At 42.2% G+C, this 19,473-nt stretch overlaps 1 protein-coding gene across 1 annotated transcript; it reads left to right on the top strand.

Moving 5' to 3' along the window:
- The first annotated feature begins 779 nt into the window (after positions 1–779).
- Positions 780–16,531, top strand: lg02h12orf4 (linkage group 02 C12orf4 homolog). The gene is made up of 14 exons (XM_046311186.1): positions 780–867; positions 3,428–3,616; positions 3,714–3,859; positions 5,089–5,270; positions 5,394–5,493; positions 5,608–5,729; positions 9,298–9,404; positions 9,589–9,786; positions 10,082–10,210; positions 12,025–12,099; positions 12,933–13,135; positions 14,573–14,630; positions 14,719–14,786; positions 15,989–16,531. Exons 2-14 carry the CDS (start codon positions 3,436–3,438, stop codon positions 16,079–16,081), a joined length of 1,662 nt encoding a protein of 553 aa, XP_046167142.1. The 5' UTR covers positions 780–867; positions 3,428–3,435; the 3' UTR covers positions 16,082–16,531.
- The last annotated feature ends 2,942 nt before the right edge of the window (positions 16,532–19,473 follow it).

Consider the following 19,473-nt stretch of genomic DNA (forward strand, 5'->3'; position numbering starts at 1 on the left):
CATGGTGGCTGTCATACCTGGTCCATAAACTGCTTACAGGGTAAGAAAAACAATGTCATTTTGTATGGGTGAACTATCCCTTTGTGGCCAATAAAACCAAAGCATGTTGCTGTCATACCTTGTCCATAGACTGCTTACAGGGTAAGGAAATAAATGTAATTTTGAAATTTGGGGGAACTATCCCTTTAACATTGAGGGGGATCTTTAAACTTGTTTTACCTAATGGCAGGAACAGTACCATCTAGTGGTCAGGATGTAGTATGGGACATTATAACCTAACTTCAATGACTAATTTCTCTGAACAGGAGGGAAAGAAACATTAGCAATTTCACTGGGAATACATTACATAGGATGAAGAAACAATTCTCAGAGCCGCAGCTCCATACTAAAGTCAGACACAGAGAACTGATAACTGTATAGCTTGCTAACGTTAGTTGCTAAATGACGTGTCTCAAGTATCTTAACAGTGTACAAACTATAACAAATGAATACTAAATAACTTAGCTAAACGACCACATTGAAATAAGTACTTGATTACTTATTTCAAGCTATCCAGCGACAAACGGAATCTGGCACATCTCTATTGTGTTTCTGTTTAGGTGATTCGTTCTTTTTTTGTGTACGTTGACAAAATGTTGAAATATATAACCTTACTGTTAATGACAATGGAAAACCATTATTCGACTAATAAGATATAAAACTCCATATGGTTCCACTTGTGTGTCCTACATTTACAAAAAAAAAATACAATACGACGAAAGTTGTATTTCAAAAGCCCAGCTTGCTCAGTTGTGTCAGTCAGATGATTGTCCAAACAAGGACACTTACACGGGCGTCAGTTTACATCCTCAAAATACTAATGTACAGGTAAAACTAGACTTCTCCCATCTTTATTCTTCTGAAACAAATGTATCACGGCTGCAGTATGATTAGTGTCAATATTGTTGTTATTGGTTGCACTAAGCTAGGCACCGATCACTGCAATGTTAGCTACTATTGCTAACTAGCGAAAGCTTTAGTTACGTAACCTGACGCATCATGACTATATACAATACATGACCAAAAGTATGTGGACACCTGCTTGTCGAACATCTCATTCCAAAATCATGGGCATTAATATTGAGTTGGTCCCCCCATTGCTGCTATAACAGCCTCCACTCTTCTGGGAAGGCTTTCCACTAGATATGGAAGATTTCAGCGGGGACCTGCTTCCATTCAGCCACAAGAGTATTCACTGATGTTGGGCGATTTGGCCTGGCTCGCAGTCGGCGTTCCAATTCATCCTAAAGTTGTCCGATGGGGCTGAGGTCAGGGCTCTATGCAGGCCAATCAAGTTCTTCCAAACCGATCTCAACAAACTATTTCTGTATGGACCTCGCTTTGTCCGCAGGGGCATTGTCATGCTGAAACAGGAAAGGGCCTTCCCCAAACTGTTGCCACAAAGTTGGAAACACAGAATTGTCTAGAATGTATGCTGTATCGTTAAGATTTCCCTTAACTGGAACTAAGGGGCCTAGCCTGAACCATGAAAAACAGCACCAGACCATTCCTCCACCAATCTTTACAGTTGGCACTATGCATTGGGGCAGGTAGCGTTCTTCTGACATCAGCCAAACTCAGATTCATCCGTCGGACTACCAGATAGTGAAGTGTGATTTTTCATTGGTGAGAACACGTTTCCCCTTCTCCAGAGTCCAATGGCGGCGAGCTTTACACCACTCCAGCTGACGCTTGGCATTGCACATGGTGATCTCAAGCTTGTGTGCGGCTACTCAGCCATGGAAATCCATTTCATGAAACTTCCTTTCAAACAGTTCTTGTGCTGACGTTGCTTCCAGAGGCAGTTTGGAATTCGATAGTGAGTGTTGCAACCCGAGGACAGATGATGTTATGCGCTACATGCTTCAGCACTTGGTGGTCCCATTCTGTGAGCATGTGTGGCCTACCACTTCGCGGCTGAGCCGTTGTTGTTCATAGACATTTCCCCTTTACAATAACAGCACTTACAGTTGACCGGGGCAGCTCTAGCAGGGCAGACATTTGTTTGAAATGTGGAATCCTATGACAGTGTCACGTTAAGTCACTGAACTCTTCATTAAGGCCATTCTATTGTCTATGGAGATTGCATGGCTGTGTCCTCTATTTTATATATCTGTCAGCAACAGGTGTGGCTGAAATAGCCAAATCCACTCATTTGGTGTCCACATACTTTTGTATTTAGTGTATTACCTAACGTTAGCTGAAGAGACCAATGGGGCTAACACATTAATGCTTATTGTTTTTATTAGCTAGCTAGGTATCTGTCAGCAATAATCTGTTACCATGCAAGCCTGGTAGTTACCTAAATTATTCTAATTCCAATAGATACTAAATGGCCCCAGGCTACTTCTGTAGCCAGCAGATCCGACCCGGTTGCTTACAGCTGCCCTAGGGTCGGACAGGCTTCCTGTGTAGATTAAGATACTGCAGAGCCGGCGCAAAATATGGCCTGGATAACACAATCTAAGAATGAGAAATACGTTGTACTCCGAATTGTCCCATTATCCAACTGTTACACCGAGAAGATGGAACGACTACTCGTTTTTTATCAGTCGTTCAATCTTCTCGGTGTAACAGTTGGGATAATGCAACAATTCGAAGTACGACGCATTTCTCATCCCTAGATTGTGTTATGTTTTCCAGGCCATATTTTGCGCCGGCTCCATGGGGTCTTAATCTACACTGGAAGCCTGTCTGACCCTAGTGCAGTTGTTAGCAAGTGGGTCGCATCTGCTGCCTATAATTTCTGTAGAAATTGAGAATGATCGCTTGCCTAATAAATCAGACTGTGATACAAGCTTTCTGGGTGCACAGTCTGAATTAAAGCACTGCAAAGACTTTTAAAGTTTCCCTACAAGCCAGATTACTGTACTGGTTGTCCCTGTTTGTTCTTATTAGGGTTGAAATGAAAGAAGAATTATCCAAAGGAAAGTATTATTAAACCGACTTTTCATAACTCTGGTGCCATTGAGGTTTCTACCACAAGGCACATGCGCAAAACCATGTAAACACCTGCAAGACTTTCAGTTAGTATGCGTGCATGCACTTCCGTCTTGTGCACCTGCCGTAGGTGATGAGCAAGCAAACCATGATGGCCACACACAGAGACACTCGTGTTTTAAGTCGCGTTATTAACACTTTCGTGTGGGTATTTTCTCTCATATTTCCATCCGAATAACAACAAAGTCCCCGGACAACATTCTTGCTAGTAAAAGGACTGTTTGGAATTTTTTGTCGTATATGTTCGAGAGGAAGGAAATTCCACACTGATTGGAAAGGGGCAAAATGATAGTTTGAGATGCATATCTGGTATACATGACACAGGATGTGATTGCGTTCTTACATATACTCACTACTCTAATTTGAATTGGTTTGTAACTTCTTTCAGCTGAGAAAATGAAGAAAAACAAGGGAAAGGTGAACACCACCACTGAGAAGGAGTTTGTATTTCAGTTCAGGGCAGGGAGGAATGTCTGTGTCCTCAAAGTACCCCTGCAATTCCCTGTCCAAGAAAATGTCAGTGACCTTCATGGACGACTTATGCTGCTGCACAAAATACCTTGCTTCGTTGAGAGTGGTGAGATTTCCATTTAACTAAATAAAATGAAACTTTGTCTCTTCTATTCATCCAAACATACCGTTTGGTACTAATTATTTAATGTATCTTGGTTTAGAACTGAAGAGCACACTGTCCACCTTTATTGAGAGTGAAACCATCCAGGACTATGACAGAGAAGCAGAGTTGGCCCTACAGAGACTGACAACAGGAGAGGTGGACATCAACCAGCTTACAAACACATGGGCTAAGGCCTACTCTGAGGTAAAAGCAGAACTCAAAACCAAAGACCATGTTTAGAAGCATATTTTCATATTAACTTGTTTGTCCCTAAAGCTAACCCCGCCCCTGCTTCTGTCCTCTCGCTTCTTCTCCCTGATCCCTCGCTTCTGTCTGATAGTGTCGCACCCGCCGAATTATAGATATATTTTTCATTTCCTCATGTTGTTCACCTCACATTACAGAAGTGGATGACACTGTTGGATGTATGAGACTACAGTGCAATCTGTATTCGTATGTTATTTTCTGTATGGAACAATCCAATTATCTGAAAGATGAGCTAGAGAAGTGTTTGCGTACTGTGCCTCCTGATAATATAATTATCTCCCAGTGTCTGAGTTGTGGTCATAGATCATTATATTGATACAGAAAGTCAGTGAGTCACAGACAGTTGACTGCTCCTTAAGTTTCGGAAACAATGTATCAAATTAGATTGGAAAGATTTGCGAAAAGTTCTCGAAAGTTGCCAAGATGTAGTGTTTGTCTTTGAGTTGCAGCTCATCAATTTTATACAAGCAAGACCTGCGTCGTCATTAAAATCATTAAAACATCTGTGATCTGATGAGAGAGATTACTAGACATGGTGGCTTTTACTTTAAATGGATGAAAGCGGAAACTCCCTTTGAAACAGAATATCTTCCCTATTTATTTTGTCTTTTAAAGTCGACAAGTTCATCGGCTTCATGCACTTCAAAGTTCTGGACTTAATTCTCCTGCCACTTGCTCAAGCACTTGTAAAAATTAACAAGGCTGGCGCTCCAATAAAGCTTGGTTGCTCACTGCTGTGACGTGTACAGGGTAACTATTAACATTTTGATGCACTAGTGCAGAAATACTCACGGATGCTGTCCAGTGTATTTGATGGAACTGCGAAGGTCTTTTTAATGTATGTCATGTTTGCTGCCTAAAGATCCCTGGACTTATATTAATAGAGGAAGACTCTAAACTTTTCTATGCCCATTCTAAATATGGCACAAGTACAAGGTCCCTCTCGTAGCTTCCCCTCTATTACGTTCGTTAAGGAGAATCGCCTCTTGCTTTTCACACTGTCCACTCACAATTGTTGCCCGGGTCTTTCGTACAGCACAGTCACTCACTTTTTCACTTCCTACAATTTCCTCTGATCTACTGAACAATGTCTTCCTGTGATTTCCCTTTACTCTCAAAAGGTTACTCCCAGACGCCATCATCCTCTTTTCCTTGTTCCTATTTAGACAACGCTGGAACATGCTCGTCCTGAGGAGCCCTGCTGGGATGAGGACTTTGCAGATGTTTACCACGAGCTCATCCATTCCCCGGCCTCTGACACCCTGCTCAACCTGGAACACAACTACTTTGTCAGCGTCTCAGAGCTCATCAGTGAGAGAGACATGGAGCTGAATAAGTTACAAGAGAGGTTGGTATGATCATAGAGATAAGTCCTCAATTGCAAAGGAGCCAATTAAGTCATCGTAGTTGAAGTTAGTTTCGTATAACAAATGCCTAATGCGTTTAGCGTTCTGTTTTTCTCAACTCCCAGACAGGCAGCAGAGATGGACAAAGTCATGCAGGAGCTGGGAAAGACCATGACTGACCAGGATGTAAATGCAGTTGCCTCTCAACACTTCGATGCCCAGCAGGTAAGACACAGAACCAGTCAGTTTGTCCGTTTGAGCTACAAGCATTGCAATGCTCTATGCACAGAGCTACACAGTCATGAATATTCACGATTGGTCATTCTTCTCTCTGGTCAGGTGCTGGAGAACAAGTGGGCCAATGAACTGAAACAGGTGACTCATATTCAGAAGCAGGAGTATCAGGAGTGGGTGATCAAACTGCACCAGGACATGCAGAACCCCAATAACAGCACTATTAAGTAAGAGAGAGAGAGAGAGTGTTGGTGCCTATATGTGTGTTTGCGTGCTTGTGAATGCATATGTGCAGAAATGTACTTACTCTCAAGTAGCTTTTTAGGGGAGTGCAAATCCGCAGGTTTTTTTCTGTTCCTTGAAATCCTACTAACACTTTCAAGGCTCACAGTGAAGCAACATTGGTTAAATCAAGATAATGACTAGTCGAGTCAGGTGGTTAAGTGCTTGGATGGGAAAGAAAGCTTGCAGACACAGTGGAATGACATCTGCACACAGCAGCACTTTCAAATGCACGCTCAAGAGGCATTGAAAGAGCATCCTTGCTGATTTTATGTTGTTGTTGTATATGGTTTACTCCTTTTTTTGTGCAGTTCGTCAGTCCCAATGCACCTCATCTGGGGTTTGATTGATATAATTTATTTGACAATTTGTAAAATACATACATGTTGACGCCTCCACATACAATCTAAGAAAATCATCAAGGATAACACAATAAAGCTTAACAGCTTATTTTCATCGTGGTCCTTTTGAAGAAGGAAAGGGGAAGGTGAAATACAACAAGGTTAGGCGGCGATTGTAATGACAACAGACAATGACAGACACAATTGTTGTTTGTTTCACAACATCTGATAATTAATACAATTTCCGTTCCTAATAAACAACTATGGACAGGTACATCTTCCTTGTCTCACATATAATTAATATATAAACAGTATATATATCTATATACATACATACATACATACATACATACATACATACATACATACATACATACATACATACATACATACATACATGCATACATGCATACATGCATACATACATACATACATACATACATACATACATACATACATACATACATACATACATACATACATACATACATACATACATACATACATACATACTAATCGGCTGATTTTTAAAATGTATTTGTAATAATGACAATTACAACAATACTGAATTAACACTTATTTTAACTTAATATAATACGTCAATAAAATCAATTTAGCCTCAAATAAATAATGAAACATGTTCAATTTGGTTTAAATAATGCAAAAACAAAGTGTTGGAGAAGAAAGTAAAAGTGCAATATGTGCCATGTAAGAAAGCTAACGTTTCAGTTCCTTGCTCAAAACATGAGAACATATGAAAGCTGGTGGTTCCTTTTAACATGAGTTTTCAATATTCCCAGTTAAGAAGTTTTAGGTTGTAGTTATTATAGATAGGACTATTTCTTTCTATACCATTTGTATTTCATATACCTTTGACTATTGGATGTTCTTATAGGCACTTTAGTATTGCCAGTGTAACAGTATAGCTTCCGTCCCTCTCCTCGCTTCTACCTGGGCTCGAACCAGGAACACATCGACAACAGCCACCCTCGAAGCATCGTTACCCATGCAGAGCAAGGGGAACAACTTCTCCAAGTCTCAGAGCGAGTGACGTTTGAAACGCTATTAGCACGCACCCCGCTAACTAGCTAGCCATGTCACATCATTACACCAGCCTAATTTTGGGAGTTGATAGGCTTGAAGTCAATCAGCAGAGCTGCTGGCAAAATGCACGAAAGTGCTGTTTGAATGAATGCTTATGAGCCTGCTGAGCCATCGCTCAGACTGCTCTATCAAATCATAGACTTAATTATAATATAATAACACACAGAAATACGAGCCTTAGGTCATTAATATGGTCGAATCCGGAAACTATCATCTCGAAAACAAGACGTTTATTCTTTCAGTGAAATACTGAACCGTTCCGTATTTTATCTAACGGGTGGCATCCATCAGTCTAAATATTCCTGTTACATTGCACAACCTTCAATGTTATGTCATTATTACGTAACATTTTGGCAAATTATTTCGCAATGAGCCAGGCGGCCCAAACTGTTGCATATACCCTGACTCTGCGTGCAATGAACGCAAGAGAAGTGACCCAATTTCACCTGGTTAATATTGCCTGCTAACCTGGATTTCTTTTAGCTAAATATGCCGGTTTAAAAATATATACTTCTGTGTATTGATTTTAAGAAAGGCATTGGTGTTTATGGTTAGGTACACGTTGGAGCAACAACAGTCCTTTTTCGCGAATGCGCACTGCATTGATTATATGCAACGCAGGACACTCTAGATAAACTAGTAATATCATCAACCATGTGTAGTTATAACTAGTGATTATGATTGATTAAGTTTAATGCTAGCTAGCAACTTACCTTGGCTTCTTACTGCATTCGCGTAACAGGCGGGCTCCTCGTGAGGCAGGTGGTTAGAGCGTTGGACTAGTTAACCGTAAGGTTGCAAGATTGAATCCCTGAGCTGACAAGGTGAAAATCTGTCGTTCTGCCCCTGAACAAGGCAGTTAACCCACCGTTCCTAGGCCGTCATTGAAAATAAGAATGTGTTCTTAACTGACTTGCCTAGTTTTATTTATAAAAAAAAAAAATTGTTTTGAATTTTACTCCTTTTTCTCCCCAATTTCGTGGTATCCAATTGTTGTAGTAGCTACTATCTTGTCTCATCGCTACAACTCCCGTACGGGCTCGGGAGAGACGAAGGTTGAAAGTCATGCGTCCTCCGATACGCAACCCAACCAGCCATACTGCTTCTTGACACAGCGAGCATCCAAACCGAAATGAACGATTTCCGATTGTTATGAAAACTTGAAATCGGCCATAATTAATCAGCCATTCCGATTAATCGGTCGACCTCTAATACATACATACACAAGACAGTCTCAATATAATAAACAACAGGCACCAAAAAGGCAGACCATATGCTATCACGGACATTTCCCTCCCTGTCACCTACTTTAATCTTACCACTCACTTTTGAGACATGCTACTATTTAGCTATTTTTTTCAGTGAGAACTTGAAACAACCTATGGAGGTTATACATTTAAAAATGACTATGAAGATTATTCCAAAGAATGGCAGCCGAGTATACATTTTTTTCCCCCCTATACCACTTTTAAATCTAAAAGGAACAATGTCAGTTTCACTCCTTCTAGTTGAATAGTTATGGTTATCCCTTACTAAGTTAATGTAGTTATATAAGTACCTGGGGACCATACTGTGGACAATCTTATGTACAAGACACAATTTTATCTGAGCCACTCTCTCCTCCACTTTAGGCCATCTAAGGCTTTCAAAGCGGGAGTAGTCAAGATGTGTGCTGGAAGTTTAAGAATAATCATGACTAAATTGTTTTAATAAATTTTTTAATGTCTTGGAGGCACGATTGTACCAGGAAGAGCTTGCATAATCAAAGTGGCACTGAACAAGAGCCCCTGCCAATGTCCCCATTGCATTCTTGTTCAGATATTTGGAGGTTCTTGCCAGGAACCTAATTTTATGGTTCACTTTGGCGAAAACATATTGTGCCATGCTCTCCCGTCAGATGGTTATCTTCGTAGCCCTGTGTCCACTCATCTTCCAGTCCCAGATCTGTTTGTGCTGTAAAGCCAACTTCGATGCTCATTAGCGTGGGCAAGACGGCAGACACAGGTCCGGGACAAGGCTAGTCATCTTGTGAACCCTGCCCTTTACAGTGTGAGGTTGTGTTTGTCAGTGAGGAGATCAAGGTGCAGCCCAGTCAGCTGACAGTGGAGTCTGAGCCTGGGGCCAGGCTGTATGAGGAGCAGCGACAGCTGGAGGAGAGCTTCACCATCCACTTAGGTACTATACTGTCTGTGTCCCCATGGAAACACTGCTGCCTGGTCCAACAAGCCTATGATAAAAATGAACCCTGATGACAGCCACTGGATTTATACTTCCTGACATCGTAAAATATAAAGACGTCCCATACGTGTTGAGTGTATATTTTTGTTTGTTTCTGATGTATTTTGACGGTGTCGTCCAGGTGCACAGCTGAAGACCATGCACAACCTGCGGCTGGTGCGGGCAGACGTGCTGGACTTCTGTAAGCACCGTCGGCATGGAAGCAGCGGGACCAAGCTGCGGCGGCTGCAGACTGCTCTGTCGCTCTACTCCTCGTCCCTGTGTGGCCTGGTGCTGCTGGTGGACAACCGGGTCAACTCCTATAGCGGCATCAAGAGAGGTGAGAGGTCAGGGGCCAAGGGTCAGTGGTCAACATTAAGCAGGAGACCACACTGTTAGGCCCTGTTAGTTACATGAGAGTGTAAAACCCATTTATTGTTACTGAATCAATTCAATCTTTCTTATTGCCATGACCACATATGAAGATGTTTGGCTTGAGGACACCAGTGAGTTAGATGTTTGAGCATGACGATAGCTCATAAAGGTTTTGTCACAGAACATACGCCAACCCCTAACCTTCATAAACATTGTGAGATTGTAAGACTCCTCATCATGTGTTTGTGTGTGTTCCCCAGACTTTGCCACAGTATCTAAGGAGTGTACAGACTTCCACTTCCCTCGGCTGGAGGAGCAGCTGGAGGTGGTCCAGCAGGTGGTGCTTTATGCCTGGGCTCAGAGGAGCAGCAAGCACAAAGTCCAGCCGGGTGAGTCAGTCACACACACAACAACAGGGATGAAAATGATTGGCACCCCTGTTTTCAATACCTTTCAATACATCCCCATGCGAAGATAACGGCACTGTTTTACGAGGTGAACACATTGGGAGGGATGTTGGACCATTCCTCCATAGAGAATCCTTCCAGATCCTTGATATCCTTCGTCTGCTCTTATGGACTTCCCTCTTCAATTAAACCACAGGCTTTTAATGGGGTTCAAGTCTAGAGACTGAGATGGCAATAGTAAAAATGTATTTTTTTTTGTGGTCAATTAACCATTTCTTTTTGGATTTTGATGTGTGCTTGGGGATATTGTCTTCTGGGAAAATCCACTTGCGGCCAAGTTTTAGCCTCTTGGCAGAGGCAAACAGGTTTTTGACTGAAGTGTCCTGCTACTGGGTCAAGTTCATGATGGGGCTCCCGAGTGGTGCAGCGGTCTAAGGCACTGCATCTCAGTGCTAGAGGCATCACTACAGGAACTGGTTCGATTCTAGGCTGTATCACAACCGGCCGTGATTGGGAGTCCCATAGGGCGGCACATAATTGGCCCAGCATCATTAGGATTTGGCCCGGTTAGGCCGTCATTATAAATAAGAATTTGTTCTTAACTGACTTGCCTAGTTAAATAAAGGTTGAATCATTTTTTTGTTGTTGACCTTGAAGGTCCAATGCGTCCGTTTTTTATCTCAATCAAATAATTCCTGGGTAACAATTGAATTATCCTACTGTGATTATTTATTTGAATTTTAAATGAAAACAAACTAAAATAGTTTCTTAGCAAAGGGCAATTTCTCAAGCAATAATTTTGCTAAAACTGGGAGTGGTCTGAGTGGGGAGGGTGAAAACTAAGAATTAGCTGTTATTGGCAGAGTGGTTTGGAACGCTCTTGCTTATTGGCCAGTCAAGTTCTTCCACACCGATCTTGACAAACCATTTATATATGGACCTCGCTTTGTGCACGGGGAATTGCCATGCTGAAACAGGAAAGGGTCCAATGGCGGCGGGCCTTACACCACTCAAATTGACACTTGGCATTGCGCATGGTGATCTTAGGCTTGTGTGTGGCTGCTTGGCCATGGAAACCCATTTCATGAAGCTCCTGATGAACAGTTATTGTGCTGACATTGCTTCCAGAGGCAGTTTCGAACTTGGTAATGAGTTTTGCAACCAAGAACAGACGATTTTTACGCGCTTCAGCACTCGGCGGTCCCGTTTTGTGAGCTTGTGTGGACTACCACTCCTAGACGTTTCCACTTCACAATAGCAGCACTTACATTTGACCTGGGCAGCTCGAGCATGGCAGAAATTTGACGAACTGACTTGTTGGAAAGGTGGCATCCTATGACGGTGCTACGTTGAAAGCCACTGAGCTCTTCAGTAAGGCCTTTCTACTGCCAATGTTTGTCTATGGAGATTGCATGGCGGTGAGCTCGATTTTATACATCTGTCAGATCCTGGCCCAGTAAAGTCATGTTTGAACAAGGGCAAAGTATATGGGCAAACTGGACATATGTGTTAGGGATTATGTCAGGAGGAAGGACAAGGCTCTTTTGACATCATTGCCAACGTGTGTTGTCGGAAACCTCTGTCAAGATCCGTATAACAATCCCCATCGAATGGCTGTTTAAGTGGAGAGCTATCAGAGAGCTGAGTATGGAACCAGTCCTCCTGGCTATCAGGCCTTATATGGATGGGCCTGTGACCTCTGTTGCTATTGTCATTTACTTCCTGAAAGGTCATGTTTGCTCACATGTTTTCCATACAGGAAATTCTTAACTCATCTCTTGTTTTCCTTTTGACAGAGGTTCCTAGGAATGGAACTAATACTGAAGATAAAAACAAAAATTTGGAAAGGAATCCCTCCAATATCTTACCAGGTAAAGTTGACTGAATATATGGTTTTGACAAATTCTTTAAGGGATGAATCCTGACATTGTGAACATTTTACGTAAAGATGCACTATGCAGAAAACGCTCTGCCATATCCTGGTTGCTAAAATTCTAATAGTTTGCCTTATTTCAGATTGTGACTAAACAAGCAAAACAAGCAAGTATAGCGTGTAGCGAATTTCATTCTACCCCTGAACAAGGCAAGTTAACCCACTGTTCCTAGGCAGTCATTGTAAAAAATAATTTGTTCTTAACTGACTTACCTAGTTTAGAAATAGGCTTTCATAGGGCCTCCCGAGTGGCGCAGTGGTCGTAGGCACTGCAGTGCTTGAGGCGTCACTACAGATCCGGGTTCGATCCCGGGCTGTGTTGCTGCCGACCTCGACCGGGAGACCCATGGTGCAAAGCACAATTGGCCCAGCGTCGCCCGGGTTAGGAGAGGGCTTGGCCGGCCGAGATGTCCTTGTCCCATCGCGCTCTAGAGACTCCTCTGGCAGGCCGGGCGCAGGCACGCTGACGCGGTTACCAGGTGTACGGTGTTTCCTCCGACACATTGGTGCGGCTTGCTTCCAGATTAAGCGAGCAGTGTGTCAAGAAGCAGTGCGGCTTGGCAGGGTCGTGTTTCGAAGGACACGTGGTTCTCGACCTTTGCCTCTGCCGAGTCTGTACGGGAGTTGCAGCGATGGGACAAGACTGTAACTACCAATTTGGATATCACGAAAATTGAGGGAGGGGGGGGGAACACACAAAAAAACAAGTCATAGGCTGTCATTTCTAATACCTTATCTTACTCCCTAAATTCTCTTCTGTCATGGTCTCAGGTGAATTTTACATCTCCCGCCACTCCAACCTGTCTGAGGTCCACATAGTGTTCCACCTGTGTGTGGATGACAACGTGCGCTCAGGCAACATCACGGCCCGGGACCCTGCCATCATGGGCCTCCGCAACATCCTCAAGGTCTGCTGCACTCATGACATCACCACCATCACCATCCCTCTGCTACTGGTCCACGACATGTCAGAGGTGAGAGAGAGCCTCATATTATGTGTGTAAAAGGAGAAGATCATTTACCTCGAGGTCCCAGAAGTCGGATGCATAATGCACGTACAGTGTTTTAAGTTCAGGTCACCAGCAGTTACCATTATGCTACATTTTGCATTCATGAACACCAATCAAAATCGTTTTTTGGGGTCCAGCATGTTGGTGATGTTTAATAGGAAAGGGTTGTGTGAAGAGCTTTGATAACTTATTAGTTAACTGTACAGTTATATGGTGTAAACCCAGTGAACTGTACTGACCACTCCTGGTACCTTGGTTAGATGATTAGTGGGGGAAGGAGAAAAGGATGGAAAAAGACTGAGGAAGAAGGAAAAGCGGAGTAATGACGGTGTTATTTCAGGCCTTAGGAACTGATTTGCCCCTCCTGGCCTGCAGTTAAACAGTGCTGCAGACCTGGGTTCAGATGCTATTTCAAATATCTCAAATTATTTTAAATTACTTTAAAATACTTCCAATATAAGTAGTTGATTTAGGCCACAAGATTTAAAAATACTCAAATACACAGAAAATAAGTATTTAAAAAACAAATAATCAAATATGTATTTGTATTTGAACCCAGGTCTGCAGTGCAGTGGGCTTCATTCAGTCTGTTGTCTCCATTCCCAGTGTCATCTTGACATGTTCCTACCCTCCCCGATGGCACATTCACAAGCCTTTGATACTGTCTCTCATTTCTACTTCCTCCTCCACGTCTCTCTGCTTGTTTGTTCAGTGCAACCTCGGCAGAGTTCTGGCCTGTTCAGCTCTGGTTGTGAACTCTCCTTAGCATTTCCTCCATTCAGGAGTGGATGAGGGAAAAGCAGAGAGTCGTGAACATTTGTGTTTACTCAAACTGAGTATACAGCACTCTGTACACACAGAGGAGGGTAGCGATAGCATTGAAAGACAGCAGCACTCCTGAGTCCACATTGAGCAACCCAGAACCTGAGAACAGCCATTTCTTAACAAGCTGCTGCCTGATGTAGACCTCCTCACTGCGGTGCAGAGAGGGCCCTCTCCTTATCGTGCCACTACATGCCTGATGAAACGTCTTCTCTCAAGTCAAAGCAAGAGCGTGTTCACGAATGTATTCTGTATAGTATTCTCACTTCCTAAGGTGCAGGAACCAGTCTCTTTTTCAGTTGAAAGCATTTCCGTCGGGATTCTTCTTTTCCAGTACTTTTTCCAACTGAAGAAATTGTACTTTTGCCCAGCTCAGTTTATATGTACAGTGACATAATGACCAGCATAGTTCGTCAAAGGAGCAATAGAAGGCAATGAGAAAATGTTTATGCTTTATGAAAATATGCTTTTTGGCAACGTCAGGCAGGCAGAGTAGAAGGGTACAGTGAGGGTGACAGAGGATTAATGTGTTCCACCATCCTGTGGTCTGACTGACTCCTCTTATTCTCTCACCTGCAGGAGATGACCATCCCGTGGTGCCTGAAGCGGGCCGAGCTGGTCTTCAAATGTGTCAAAGGTGAGATAGTAAGACGCACCAGTGGCATTTTCCCCTCGTGTCTCCTCTGAGACCTCTCTGTCCTGACTTAAGATGTTTCCCTCTGCAGGTTTCATGATGGAGATGGCATCGTGGGATGGAGGGATCTCACGGACTGTTCAGTTTCTAGTTCCACAGGTAAGAATAGATCTGCTGGTAAACTGGCCGGAACCTTGATGACTCAGACTTAGCTTGCACTGTATTGCAGAATATATACAGTACTAGTTAAAAGTTTGGACACCTACTCATTCCAGGCTTTTTCTTTATTTTTACTATTTTCTACTTTCTAGAACATTGTAGAATAATAGTGAAGACATCAAAACTATGAAATAACACATGGAATCATGTAGTAGCCAAAAAACACATTAAGAAGGAAAGAAATTCGACAAATTAACTTAACAAGGCACACCTGTTAATTTAAATGCATTCCAGGTGACTACCTCATGAAGCCAGTTGAGAGAATGCCACAAGTGTGCAAAGCTGTCAAGGCTACTTTGAAGAATCTCTAATATAAAATATATTTATATTTAACACTTTTTGTTTTTTCAACATGATTCCTTCACTATTATTCTACAATGTAGAAAATTGTTTTTTTTTTTTAAGAAAGAAAAACCCTTGAATGAGTAGGTGTGTCCAAACTTTTGACTGGTTGTGTGTGTGTTTGTATTTATCTATGTGTGTGTAGGATTATTTATATGACTTGTTTTGGTGAGAGCTCTTATTTCTCTATAGAACCATTCCCTTTATTAATGTGTCTCTGTTACAGGTTAGTTATATAAGTCTATTGTTCTGAGGGAGGATCCCTATAGACTGGGTTGCCTATACTATGCTTACATGTTGACAGGCTCAGGGGATAAGACCAGCATCAAGGGTTATAACAGCTTTTACACCTGCCAGCCTTACGCTCCGATACCATTCAAAATAGAACTTCTAAAACAGCATTTTCTACACCTCAAACGAGACACGTACTGTATGCTCTCTAAATGCGAGTGTTGTGAGAGACGTTAATTCGTAAAATGCTTATTAGAAGGCCTGTTAAGAGTTGTGACCTAACATGTTCCCTATGAGAGCCATAGCTGTCAGAGCACACATGATTACAGCATCTTGACTGATCCCACAGGAAATGGGACACCGAGCTAAAGGTTCCTGCTTAGGTTGTCGTTACCTCTTGTACACAAATAAGCGACAACAACAAAAATGTTGTGAATTAGTATGTTAAGAATTTCCCCCAAGTTGATGTTGTGCATGTAAGCCGTTTGTGTCCGTTTAGGCTACTCTGTTGGAAAGACATCCGTTCCATGCGTGCTCACTAAGGATTGCTGTCTGTGTTTTATTGACAGAGTATATCGGAGGAGATGTTCTACCAGTTGAGCAACATGCTGCCTCAGATCTTCCGCGTCTCCTCCACCCTCACGCTCACCTCCAAACGCTGAGGGAGACACAGGACCAATCACATTGGCTTGGAAACTGTCAACACTGAGTTCCAGCAAACATATTTAAATAGTTGCATTTCACAGGGGTTAGTGTGATGGATGACTTTATCAACCCCCTTCCATAATTAGCATCTTGAGGCAAGGCGGCATCATCTCGGGGCAAGGTGACATCATCTTGTGTTGTTGTCCGAGACTAGCATTATGCAGTTTTTGTGCATTGCAGTGAATTATAGTGACGGCTCTGTCTGTCATTATTCCTCTCCACTCGAGTAACAGCAGAGGGCACTGTTCTCAGAGACAAAGCCCCCAACTCTCTGATAGATGTTTATTCTACTTTGTGCCTAAACATGGACTTTATCTTTTATTGTCAAATTTACAGTTGGCATTAAAGTTGCACCCTATTGACCATACACAAGTTCAGCAATTAAACTTTTCGATGTGGCATTCCAATGAACTCATTCCAATTTAATCCGTGTTTACACCTCGGGGGGTAAATGTTTTTAGTAGAAATGTATGTAAGGAGTGTTGAAACTGTTTCAAGGAGAATGACAGGCTGTGTATATAGTCACAAACTTATATTACTTTATCTAATGTGAATCTCATCTCTGTGAAATGTTTCTGATTTGACATTATTTACATTTTTTTTTTACTGGGGCCTAAAGCACTGGAGTATAGTCTACACCATATTGCAGTTTCTGCACAATTTTATTTTCTGCTTAGGAATAATCCACGATTGGCTAATCTCCCTGAAGCTAATATGACATAGTAATTGCATTCCATTTCTGCTTGGATTAAGTCATTTTAGGTAGATTAAATTATTATTATTGTCAGACACTCGGGCTCCCGAGTGGCACAGTGGTCTAAGACACTGCATCTCAGTGCAAGAGGCGTCACTGCAGTACATGGCTCGAATCCAGGCTGCATCACATCCGGCTGTGATTGGGAGTCCCATAGGGTGGCGCACAATTGGCCCAGCGTCGTCTGGTATTGGCCGTCATTGTAAATAAGAATTTGTTCGTAACCGACTTGCCTAGTTAAATAAAAACACTTTCCTGCCCTGAATATCAGTGTCAGTATTGAGATGATTAAACAGATCAAGTGCACTAATCAAAACAGTGTCTTTTTTAAAGTGAAAAACAGATGGCTGTTGGCATTCTCCCCCGAGCTCTCAAATTGGTGTCGTGTTAACTTGCTGCACTTTTTATACCGTACTGCAGTGGTGAGAACCCACATAACGCTACGGAAATGTGTCACTGAATACCTTGCATTCTTGCCATTGGTCTCGGTGGCCTTAAGTGTTGGGTTCCCTGGGGCAGAGGAACCATGGTGCAGAGTCAGCAGCATCATGCACCGGCCGGGCCCAGTGTTTGTCCTTCCTCCTCCCTGGTGTTGTGTGCAGCCAGGCAGCCTGGATTTCAGAGCCTCACACATAGACCCTCTGACGAGGACAGCAAATCCCTGGAACAATTGACCTCCTAGGGGGGTGATTGGTTCCTGGGTTCAGGTACACAACTAGCCCTATGTGGCACGTTCATGTCACACTAGTCTTGGTTTGACACACTTTACTGACTTTATAGTTCCCCATGGGGAAATGTTGTTGCAGCATCATGTACGTGTTTAAATACAGTAGACAACAAATTGACAATACAAAATTAAATTCACAAGTTGCACTCAGTATATACAAATGAAAGAGACTAGCCTGCTGACCTTACTGGGTGGATAGGAACGTTAGCCCGAGCTGTTTAGGAGGGATATCACACTTGGCACAAATTATTGTCTAGTTCTGTTTTTCCTGCTGGGGGTGAGTGCTCTGTTTACAGTACAGGGCCCTGGATTTAATCAAACTGGTAAACAAGACATGAATGCTCTTGCACAGCAAGAAATAAATTAATTGGAGATGATTTTAGTTTCACACTGTTGATTGATGGCTTTTTCTCTGCCAATGAGAGTTCAGATATGAGTATTCACTTGTATCTCGCTGTTATCTGTTTTAGTAACACTTTAATAATAGCTTTGTTATTGTGTCAAATTGAGTTTTAAGGGGTTATTGCTGCGACACAAGTGGAATAAGGACCATTCGAAAAATGTGTTAACACAATATTATTACAATAGAAATACTACGCTGGCATGGAGCTACGCTGAAGTTTTACCCCTTCTGTATAGCACAGTGCATCCTGTCCACATGACACAGAAGAGACTCTTATTGGCTCCCGAGAAGCTAACAACAGTGTGCTGTTTTATGTTACCGTGCCAATGTGGAGGATTGACACAAGCTTATGACTGTTATGCATAGAAACCATAAGAAACTCAACAGATTATACAGTGAAAATTGATTTTAAAGGAACGTTCCCAACCTCACCAGTTTATAATTGAAGTCTAGGGAATGGCCTCCGGGGGGCTAGATGTCAATGCATTAAGCATGGAGGTGACCACAGGGCTATTAATCTCTGCCTACTTTGGCTTCATTCATGTTAAATAAAGACTAGGCTAGTCTATTATTAATATTGGTAGTAGCTAGTGTTATGTTGCCCAACTCCTTATACCTCTGGGTAGGCAACATGATGGTCCTGACCCCTGATTTCATTCAACATGTCTTCTGAAATTGTGTAACACTGAAGTATACTGACCCCGCAGGTGTTGAAGACGGATCTGGAGGTCCTGGGTTGGCATAGTAACACATGGTCTGCAGTTGGACGTACTGCCAAATTCTCTAGAATGGCGTTGGAGGCAGCTTATGGTAGAGAAATGAACATTCAATTCCCTGACAACAGCTCTGGTGGACATTCCTGCAGTCAGCATGCCAATTGCACGCTCCCACAACTTGAGACATCTGTGGCGTTGTGTTGTGTGACAGAACTGCACATTTTAAAGTGGCCTTTTATTGTCCCCAGCACAAGGTGCACCTGTGTAATGATCATTCTGTTTAACATGCTTCTTGACATGCCACACCTGTCAGGTGGATGGAATATCTTGACACAGGAGAAATGCTCATGAACAGAGATGAATTTGTGCACAACATTTGAGAGAAATATGATTTTTGTGCCTGTGGAACATTTCTGGGATTTTTTATTTCAGATCAGGAAAAATGGGAATAACATTGCATGTTGCGTTTATATTTTTGTTCAGTGTTGATGTAATGTAAACATAGCTTTGTAATTTTGACATGTGTCCCATCTCTTTCTGTTTGAGTCAGTATTTAGAAATAAAAACAATTTCTTCAAATGCCCTATTGAGTTCACCATCAAAATAAAGTGATTCAACTGTTCGTGTTACATTGAGTATCTGATACATTGTATAATTGATAAGCTGATACATTGTGTCAATCGTATTATTACAGGTGGATGTAAAATAAAGGAGAGCAAAAAATGTTCGTCTTCACTAGAGTTCAGCAT

Source organism: Oncorhynchus gorbuscha, linkage group LG02 (genome assembly GCF_021184085.1).
Source record: "Oncorhynchus gorbuscha isolate QuinsamMale2020 ecotype Even-year linkage group LG02, OgorEven_v1.0, whole genome shotgun sequence".
In the NCBI taxonomy this organism is placed as follows: Eukaryota; Metazoa; Chordata; class Actinopteri; order Salmoniformes; family Salmonidae; genus Oncorhynchus; species Oncorhynchus gorbuscha.